At 31.7% G+C, this 11396-nt stretch overlaps 1 protein-coding gene across 1 annotated transcript; it reads left to right on the top strand.

Annotated features, from left to right (window-relative positions):
• Positions 1-8499: 8499 nt before the first annotated feature.
• On the top strand, positions 8500-10656 carry LOC128990810 (uncharacterized). Its single transcript, XM_054413398.1, has 2 exons — positions 8500-8572; positions 9921-10656. The coding sequence occupies exons 1-2, from the start codon at positions 8552-8554 to the stop codon at positions 10611-10613; spliced, it is 714 nt and encodes a 237-aa protein (XP_054269373.1). The 5' UTR covers positions 8500-8551; the 3' UTR covers positions 10614-10656.
• The last annotated feature ends 740 nt before the right edge of the window (positions 10657-11396 follow it).

Below are 11396 nucleotides of genomic sequence, written 5' to 3'. Positions count from 1 at the left end.
CGTCGGTCATTTAAACTTCCCAAACTAAACTTTTACTCGACCTAAAATGGAATGAAGATATGCTTTGCAATTCTTTTCGTTAACCTTAATAATATTAGTGGGAAATCAATTATCGTAGGTATACTCAATTGGCGGATGATACCATTTGTCCAGTTTTAGCTGTCACCTTAATATTATCCAACTCAGCTTCCCACATTGTAATGTTATTCGTTTTTATTTTAAATCTTCATATTACAATAAAACGACATTATATTAGCACTCTGGTTTATAGTAACACATTGTGCCATTTCATTTCATATAACTGTATTCATTTAAGTACAATTTATAAATACAGGAATGGCGTCAAGAGTAATAAAACTAACTTAACTAAAATACTCATCATTAACATGCATGGCATAACAACATACCATCAATATTATGCTATAAGTTACGTTGATATCCCTGGTGTTGTTGCTAGCGTAGTTTTCCATAAGCTTATATGTATGTACCAGTAGCAGTTTAGCTCACCATTGTTGATGGTAGATCATACGTTTGAGTTAATACTACCACTCAGCCACTCCTTACTAGATCATCTATATTTTGGGTTTACTAAGCTTAAATACATTTAGTAGATGTTTATATTTGTATGCACTCTTTGTATTGTTCGTACTTAGTGACATAGCATTAATTATTTCACATCTATATTTGGATAACTTTATGAATTAGTTACATTAGTGTTCCGAGTATATATTTTGACACTAGCACCAAACGAAAAGTTTTCAACTCAAGTAAAGGTTCAAGGAGTGAAAACCACTATTTTTCGTGTGATAGCCCAAACTATATTTTTGTTGTCAAACTTGTACTAGTCTTGGTCTAAGTAAAATCCATGCAGGTTTTTTTTATTGAATCTAACTTTTTTCCTAGATTTAACCTTATCAGTGTAATAACAACATTAACCTGGAATTCCTGCCACACACCATCAGATTTTGATTGAAATCGTAATGTAATTGAGTTTTATTATTGTAGTAAATTAGCAGATTTCTATTTGCATTTATTGCTAAAAATTTCAAGCAACTTAATAAAGTGAGATTGTCGAACTGTGTGTTGTTGTTGTTGTTGTTGTTGTTGTTGTTGTCTGTTGTTTTGATGTTGTGTTGTGTGTGTGTTGTTGTGTGTTGTGTTGAGTGCGTGTTGTTGTTGTTGTTGTGGTGTGATATATGTGTTAAAAAATAAACACACAGAAGATGGTTTGTGCATACATAGGAGAACAATTTGAAATTGTTGTTCCTAAGATCATGGAAGTAATAAAATACAAATAAAGTAATTAAATCTATGAATTTATTAAATTTCTTGCATTGGGTCGAATTTATCAGATATTTTACAGCAAATACTTGTTTCGCGGAAAACAGTAAGCATTACAAATTTTAAAAGTGGAATACTATATTTTATAACTAGGACCGAAAGTGGCATTTTCCGACGCGCGCTCGAGTTTCAAGGTGAGGCAAAGCCGAGCACAGGAAAACCAAATTTCGTGAGAGTTATTTTCACGTACGAGGCGAAGCCGAGGACCGGAATAATGGAGCAAGCGCCGGAAAATAGCTTTCGGTACGAGTTATGAACGATACTTTTCATCTCGACGCAAAAATACACACATACAGAATAAGATGTCTCAGTAGTATTAAACTAGTTTTAGACTACTCTTTATCATTGAAAATACAAATACCCCCGCCGCAGCAAACCTGCAGACTAAGCGAATTTCCATATGTCTGATTGGATTTACACTAAAATGTCTACTTAAAAATTTAAAATTTATTTCCTATTTAAATAGAATTATTTTAACAGGTACTTAGGTTTGCTGCATCAGGGAGGGTAAAACTTTTTTTTGTAAAATGTTAATAGTTAGTAAGAAATAAAAACATTTTCCAAATTTGATCAAAATATGTTCATAAACAAGCAAACTACAACAGTTTACTCATTCTCCATAAAAATAACATGGGAATTTAAAATTTACATTTTTTTTGGAATTTTCTCCGTAACCATTAGGCGCATAGTAACACTTCAATATACTAAATTATTTGTTTTTTTAAGCTCTACAAAATGGTTTGAAAAGATTTTGCAAAATTTTATTTTTTTTGGGTCAAAAATGGGAAAAACCTATTTTTACCCCATAAAACCCCCCGTAAACCCCCGTTCCCATAGTCCGATCATGCTGGTTCGCGAACTCGTTCGAGTTTATCCCGCCTTACACCTTCAAACCAAATTTTATCAAAATCGGACAAAAATTACTCAAGTTATCGTGCGGATGGACACACACATATATATATATATATATATATATATTATTTTCTTGCATTTTTAGGGCTACTAATATAATAAAATTAAAACATATATAACAAAGTACCCTTTTAGTAATTATTTTATTTTATCTCTATATATATAGATATAAAAATTTGAACGAATGGTGTTTTTGGCCTCTGGGGACATCAAAATGAAAAAGTAAATCGGTCCCGGGCCTAGGTCTTACCATGAGACCTACGCTAATAGCTACTTCCCTATAGGGAAATTCGCTAAAATGAAGTTAAATCTTTGATCATTGATATCGAATCTAACATCCAGTATCTAAATAACAACATTAAAAATGAAATCAGATCAGAAGTTCATAAAGTAGGCCTACTTACTACAGATACCAAAATCAAAAACAACAATCAACTTCAACCTGGAATCACATCTCTTCAAAAGAAAGATGTTTTCTATTTAAAAGCTGATAAGGGAAATTCTATTTTAATTATTGACAAAACTGACTACTATGAAAGAGTTAATGCTATGATAACAGAAGGTCCATACAATTTATGCCTAAAAAATCCGCTCAGTAAGCTCATATCATCTACTAATGATACAATGAAAGCATGTTAAACGTTGATATCACCAAAACTCAAAATACCCCCGCCGCAGCAAACATGCAGACTAAGCGAATTTCCATTTGCCTGATTCGATTCACACTAAAATGTCTCCTTAAAAATATCACATTTATTCCCTATTAAAAAAAAAATTAGTTTAAAAAGTACTTAGGTTTGCTGCAACAGAGAGGGTAAAAAAGTGTTTTTGTTGTAAAAATCTTAATAGTTTAGTAAGAAACTAATGTATTTTCAAAATTTGATCAAAATATGTTCATAAACAAGCAAACTACAACGGTTTATTTAGTCTCCATAAGAATAACATGGGAATTTTAAATTTACAGTTTCTATGAATTTTCTCCGTAACCATTATGCGCACAATAACTCTTCAATATACTAAATTATTTGGTTTTTTTTAAGCTCTACAAAATGGTATGGAAAGAAATTGCTAAATCTGCTAAGTTATTAGGGTCAAAAATGGGAAAACCCAATTTTTACCCCATAAAACCCCCCATAGACCCCCGTTCCCATAGTCCGATCATGCTGGTTCGCGAACTCGTTCGAATAAACGTAGGTTTACATATTTGTACCAAATATTATAAAAATTGGATTATTTTTGCTCGAGTTATCGCGCTAACGGACAAATATATAAATAAATATATATATATATATAAATATATATATATATAAATAAATATATATATATATATATATATATATGAATTGAACGGATGGTGTTTTTGGTCTCTAGGGACCTTAAAACGAAAAAGTAAATCGGTCCCGGGTCCAGGTCTTACCATGAGTACTACGGTAATAACTTATTCCCTATATGGGAAATTCGCTAAAAGATTTAACATTCTCAAATCCAATGTTACCAGGATTGTCATGTTACCCAAAAAAACACAAAAGTGGAAAACAAATTAGGCCAATTGTATCATCAATAAATTCCCAACATACCTAATATCAAAATGGCTACTGAAAAAATTTTCTACACTAACACCATACGAATCATTTTCCATTAAGAACAGATATGAATTCATTGATGCAGTGAAAGACATTAATCCGGAAGATCATGAATGTTTAGTATCTTTGGATGTAGTTGGACTATACCCAAATGTACCAATAGAAGTCACTTCAGAACTGATCAAAGATTGGCTCATGAAATTAATCATTAAAAGGTTATCAAAAGGTGGCTACTTTTTGATAACCTTTTAATGATTAATTTCATTGTCACAGGTAATTTCGAAGCTACAAATCTCCTAACTCAAAGCCTGGATAGGACAGAAAGGCATTTATTATTTTTTTATTTCAACGGACAGCTCCATTTGGATAAGATTGATGGCATTTGTAAGAATAACTATGAGGATCGTGCTGCTGCAATCACTAAACTTACTGTAAATATATGAAAAATGTATAATTTTTGGTATTCTAAAACTCAATTACGTTGACTACAAGAGTCATTAACGTTATAAATTAATCAGACTTGGAACCTAAACGACATTACGGTAATGAGGTTTTGCTGTTAATGACTTTTGTAAACCATAAAATTATGCAAATTCCCTCGTTAAAGACTGGCGCTTTTAGAGATGGATTTATTATAGAATGGACTAAAATATAGTAATGTAGTTTACAAAGTTGTCTATTACATAAAAAAATCAATAGGGTTCCTTATAAAAGCAAAAATACTAAAACGAAAATGAGAAAACGAGATTTGATGAAATTGTTAAACCTTGGGTTAAACAAGAACAAGATTACTAGGGCATTCCAATGGTTACTTCTTTATCATTTCCGACCAGCGTATGTGGTCAAATGTCGCAACAATTTCTGACTACATTACATTGGATGGTACAATTAAGTGGGATTTCAGCAAAGATATATAACTGTGTTTTCCGTTTTTCCAATTGACAGTAATAGGCAACAGTTATACAAATGTTTAACATGAAAATAATTTGAAATTCCACAAAAATTCAAATAGTAGAATTTGTAAAATGTTTAAAAATACGAAATATGAAGAAATAAGTCACACTATTTCTCAATCCTGCGTTATCGTATCCTACAGTTATATACTCAGCAAAAAACATAAACGAAAAAAAATATTAAGACCAAAGAACACGTGTTGCATCCAGAGAACTGAAAGGGAAAAGGAGTTTGGTTTTAGAGACGGCTAAAGGATTTGGCCTCAAATACAATTGGATGGCCTTTGTTTGAAATGTAAAATAACGTAATTAAAGATTAATCAATAATTTAAAATATGCATATGTTATACCTTATATAAAGTTATTATAGAACACTAATATTTAAAGCTATTAGTAAAAACATATTTTCTGACCTTACATATAATCTTAGCTTGGCACGTACTTTTTTACTGAAAATATACACATAAGTAAATACACAATGTTATGATGATTTGTTCAATTACAAGATATTTATATATATATATCTTTGGAATAACAATAATTATATGGTTGAAATCAACTCATGAACACTTATTACATTTTACTTCCTGTTTCATACTAAAGCGATTATATCCAGTCGTTACAGATCGTTAATACAGTAATTGGCGAAAGACCAGATACGAAATGTTTCTTGTGCTTTCCTTCTACAATAGTAATAAATTACGTTATAAATTAATGAGACTTGGAACCTAATCATTACGGTATTGAGGTTTTGCTGTTAATACAAATGTTTATACAATGCTGATTATATAACCATTAACTAGCTTTACATTATCAATTAAATATAGATTATTCTTCATTGAAATAGTTATTTATAAATTAGTTTTTTGTAAAAACTAATAAAGCTGCATTAATTTATGTTACAGCATTGGCGTTGTTACCAACAAAATAAAATAACATTATTTAAAGAACAATACATTTATTATCCTTATTTTTGGGCTTTGAAGGAAACCCATTGACAATAAACGAGCACTGGATAAGAACATGAACATTTTTTTCAAGCTGCTTACTTCGATAAAGTACACACGTATTTTGTCCAGTCTACATAAATTAACATAAAAAAGGTATATTACAGAAGCAAACTTCATTTAGCATATAATTTTGTAGATGTAGTACTATAACAAGATTTTATTAAATAATCACATTATTTTACAATTTTCCAAAAGACTTTTCGATTACAACATAACAAAGTACGACTTAAACTCGAGTTTAGAGTTTAAGACATTTAGCCAAGATGGAGGAACACATTGTACAATATGTTGGTTCCTTTGTCTTGTTTGGGCTGTCGTTTGCATATTCTCTGTTTCCTAGAAGCTTATAAATATGTATCAACAGTAGCTGTTTAGCAGCTTACAGCCTTCTTTATATTTATATTCATACATTTTCGTTAGTTAAATCTATTCTCTCAATATATCAATTAATGTAAATAACCTTAATCGCCCAAAGATATTCAATACGGGAAATCCTTGAATTTGGTTTAATTTGTAGTTGTGAACTATTAATTTATTATTTGGTTGATAAACCAAAACCATTTGTCATACACACGATTTACTTTTACGTCCGATATTATTTTGAGTGGGTTATTTTGTTACATAATTGTTCTTTGTATAGTTTGTAAAGTTACACAGCTGGTTAAGTAGGTCCAGGAGCAGTATGGTAAAATGTGTATGGTAAAATAAAGGAAACAAATTGTGTTAATTGTAAACCTAAAATCAACCAAGTAGGTATGTATATTATTTGACTATTGATAGAAATATCCATTCTATTAGACGTTTAAATATTTATACTATTACAGAACATGGTTATGTTAATTCAAAAGATACCATTGTGAAGTAATATCATATGCGTAATACCACAGCCACCTCTAATACACCTTTCGAATGTGTTTTATTTGTATTGAAATGTTACTTGGATTCATGGAGGCAATACATCGATGACCCACTAACCCTACTTATCGTTTATACAGTATCTGCAATAGAACCAAATAGACGATATCATAGAATTAATTGATTCTCATGACCATTCCGACTGTTTAAACAGAGAGGCATTAGATATCGTTTATTCATACCTAAAACCTGTTTTCTCAAAGAAAAAGTTCGCATCACATTATTTTCATCGAAACCTGATCGACAATTTATTACTTAAAGTTAAATATAGTTATGAGTGTGAATCAACTTGAATGTTATTTTCGTATATACTGATATTTACTTTAAAATCATTCAGTGGTTCTATAAATTTTGAAATTTTGATGTCTTACAGGACAGGAATAGAAACAAATGTGTACATGACAGTAAAATAAATAATTGTAATGCAGCTGTTTTTTTCTTCCAGAAAACTTGTAGTGAATCAAGAACAACAAAGACTCAATATTATTAAGTCACTCTGAACTTAATTATTTTCTGTTTACTTTAAAAGAACTTTGCATAAATAAAGCGGATCAGAAAAGTTTAGTTTGCTGGTTAAGGCTTACATAACAGATTTTATGTTAATAGCAAAATGAAGATAATGCTAGAAACTGGGAGAGGGTTAAACAAACATGTAATGATAAAATGAAGCTTGCATGTCGATGAAATACATTTTAAGAACTAGGCAAAAGTTTAATACAACACGAAATGAATTTTACGAATAAGGATTCACAATATATTTTCTTTGGTGTGCTTTCGACGATTTGAATAGTCTTCTAGTGTTATACGTCCATCCATTTCATTTTGATGTCCCCAGAGGCCAAAAACACCACTCATTCGAAATTTATACATGTCCGTGAACGCGATAGCTTTAGTATTTTTTTTCTGATTTTGATTAAATTTGGTTAAAAGATGTAAGGAGGGATAAAATTGAATGAGTTCGCGAACCAGCATTTTCGAACCATGAGAACGGGGTTTTACGGGAGGTTTCATGGGGTAAAAAAAATGGGTTTTCTCATTTTTAACCTTAAGAACAAAAAATTTCCCAATTTCCTTCTAGGCCTTATTCAAGAGCTTAAAAACAAATAATTTAGGTTATAAAAGTGTGTGTGTTTTTTTATTTGTATTATTGGTAACGGAGAAAATGTATAAAATTGTAAATTTAAAATTGCCATGTTATTCTTATGGAGAATATTGTAAAATGTTGTAGTTTGCTTGTTTATGGATATATTTTGATCAAATTTATTTATTTTATTCTAAGCTATTAATATTTTACCAAAAAACACACTTAACTAGTTTCCTTGTAGCAGCAAACCTAGGTACTCGTTAAACCGAATGTTATTTAAATAGATTTAATTGAAAATAAATTCAGACAAATGGAAATTCGCTTAGTCGGCAGCTTGCTGTGGCGGGGGTATTATTATTTTTATTTGATAACATAATTGTTATGAAGCAAGGAACTATAAAAGATACTTCTTTTTAAATAGTATTCTAAAGTAAAATCCGTGTAAAGTGATAACCTAGAAACTTTAAATTTAGTCATGTTATTGATTGAGGAATATGTTAGTTCCGTGCTATTGTTGTCTTGTCTATGTATCTCAATCTCAGTTTTTCAGGTTTTATGCATTCATTTGTCAAAGTTGTGCATGTATTTATACTAACGCTCATCTAACATGTTCACTCTGTGGTTATGAGGCAAAGTTATGCATTAGTGATAAGTGAGGGTAATTATATTTTGACATGACGTATACGTACAGATGGATTGGCAGCTGGAGTTGGGAGTTTAACTTTCAGTTTATACTACGTGTCTGAGAATATCATGGATTCGAGCTTTGGGCCGGTGAGTGATTTTACATAATGGTGTACATTTTAGTTTTGAAACATTTTGTGATGTAAGGTTCAATTTTATACTTGCTTAAGTTGTTATGCTATTTACGATGTAATAAAATCTAAATAAGTAATAGTTTAAACACAAAATCATGTTGATTGATAAAGTTTATAATTTTTTTAAATCAATGAAATAGAAAATAATACATGCCATCTAAATATATCATACTAGACCTTTGCTCGAATGGCTCATTCAAATGTATTGTTTTTAAATCATAATTGGCTGCAGTTAGTTCATGTGTATGCTGGTATACTTTGATTAAATTTGGAAATGAATTTGTAGAGTTGGTTTGGTCTTATGTGATCGTTGAGTTGAATAAACTTGAATGGGTTCGTGAACCAGCAAGATCAGGTCATGGGAAGAGGGCGTTAAGGCATTTCAAAAATAAGTTTTTCAAATCTTTAGCCTTAAAACTTGGAAATGCACAATTTTCATTACAGTCATCGTTCTTTAAGCTGTACAGCTGAAAGAAACCAACAATATTGTATTTTGAAGTATTGTTGTGCAATTAAAGGTTACGGAAAGAATTCCAAAATACTGTACACTAAAATTTCCCATGTTACTCTTACGTAGAAAAGGTAAAGTGTAGTAGTTTGCTTGTTTATGGAAATAATTTGATTGAATTTAGTCAATTTGTTTATTTTATCCTATAGTATTAATATTTGACATAACAAACAATTCACCCCTTCGCCGTAGCAGCAAACCTAAGTCCTCATTAAACTGGCGTCATTTAAATGGGGAATATGACTTTTTTCTAACATTTTATTCAAAATTTAATATAAAAAAATAGTTACTTAGTCTGTAGGTTTGCTGCACTGGGGGTATATTTTCAATTAATTATGGTTGACGGCGAGACATTGACTTTGAATACTAAAGTAGGTTTCAAATATACAATGGCTATTTAATCTCTCTTAAGAATGGTAGGCATAGAGCAATAGTTGTATATCGAAGGTCAAAGAAGAAGAATCGTTGTAATCGGGAGATTATCGTTTCGTTGATTTGGCGAACATAGTGATGACACTTCCGACGCAAAGCAGGAATCCATTTTCGAGGCAAACTACAACTCAACAGATCAATCGTACAAATAAAACTGTTGAATTTTAATTTGTTGAATTTTAATTTTCCCTGAAGATGGTTGGTGCACGCATCTGAAACGTCGACCACTTCTCCGCTAAATCATCAGCGCGATCGTCTCCCTAAGACCTAGATTTGAATGTATATTTTTGTTCTAAGACTGTCTACACTTTTGTGTTAGATAGCCACTTTAAGATAAGAAACCACTTATATGTTATACTTGCAGATTCTCCTGTTGGTTTCGTGTGTTCTTGTATCACACGTGGTGGCGCCAGGTGATGGTGTACAAGCTATAGTGAAAACTACGACGAATCTCGTCACAGCTCCTTTGAACCTTGAAAAGTACTACCTAACAAACTTTTACAGTCTGCATTTTGACTGCTATCGATTTTGCTGGGTTGTACTTGGGAAGAAACGCCGAAATGAGTGCTTGGAAACTAAGAAAATCAAATGTCAAGAAAGACGGAATTACAGCTACGGACAATTTGTGGTATTTCACCTCACCAAGCTCGGCGTGGGCAAGGTCGCTTCCAAAGTGTTGGGAGTGCCCATTATGGTGGTCGGGACGGGTGTTCAAGCAGGAGTAGCCGCAGCGAGTACGGTAGCTTCAGGAGCTGTCGAGGGAGTAAAAGAAATAACAAAGGTAGGAAATCAAGTTGGACAAGCTACCTTGGATGTTGCCAAAAATGGAGTTGAAACTACTAAGGCAGCAGTAGAAGATACCAAAAAGGCTACGAGTGCAGCGCTTGGGGGAATGAAAGAGGCTGCTGATACAGGACTTGCAGGAGCGACAGAAAAGACTAAGGCAGCCGCTGGAGAAGCTTTAGGTGCGGCAAGTGCTGCTTTACAAGCACCAGGAGCTTTGCTGAAAAACGGTGGTCCATTATCAAAAATTCCCTCTTTCAATAAGGACAGTTAAATAAATTGGAAGATGTAAAATTGTCCAGATTGAAAAAGTGTTATTTTTTAACCAACCAATTGACTCTCTGGTATAGACTAGGACTCGACTTCGTCTCGAACTTAAAAACTATCTCGAGCCGGAAAAACCTCATTTTCGGCCCTAGGTACGAAATATAATATTTCACAACAATGCAAAAATGCATGTACTATGCAAACGCAGTAAACACTGCAGTAGGACTGCTGGCGTTAAACTACTAAAATTGGTGCAGACGACTTTTAAAAAATAGTTTGAACCAGTTGTGGTCGTGGTAGTTAGTTTTTATTCCAAAATATAAAAAATAATTAATTTTCAAATAAGGTTGAAAACTAAATGTATAGTTTTTTGTTGGTATTGTTGGTTTGTGAAATATTTATGTTTGTGAGTAAAATTTTTGTATCTATCATTTAATTTTTTTGTTTACACTTTGCAATGTTTCATAAACCGTCCAATTTGCAAGTGCTAAAAGAAGCTCTTATCCGCAGAAATGTGTTGATTTTAATACCTTAATCGGTTTTAATGGTAATTGCCACCCTCCATTAATATTATTTATAAGATACGTAACAACACAACCTAATCTTATAATTGCAGATATGCTATAGAAACCTATCATATTTACATGCATTCTTAATCAATTGATTGTTTCTTCAATTTGAAGCAAAATGTATTAAACTAATCAACTTTGTGATAAGTATGAGGAGACTTAAAATATTTCTTTAGTACTTCAATAACATTTAAATTCCATCCAAGCAACTCAGTGTTTGA

This window comes from Macrosteles quadrilineatus, unplaced genomic scaffold (genome assembly GCF_028750875.1).
Source record: "Macrosteles quadrilineatus isolate MER2022 unplaced genomic scaffold, UCM_ALF_1.0 Scaffold_3__2_contigs__length_128488019, whole genome shotgun sequence".
NCBI classification, from domain to species: Eukaryota; Metazoa; Arthropoda; class Insecta; order Hemiptera; family Cicadellidae; genus Macrosteles; species Macrosteles quadrilineatus.
The sequence above is the reverse complement of the archived record's forward strand: the minus strand, read 5'-3'. Positions and strand labels throughout refer to the sequence as shown.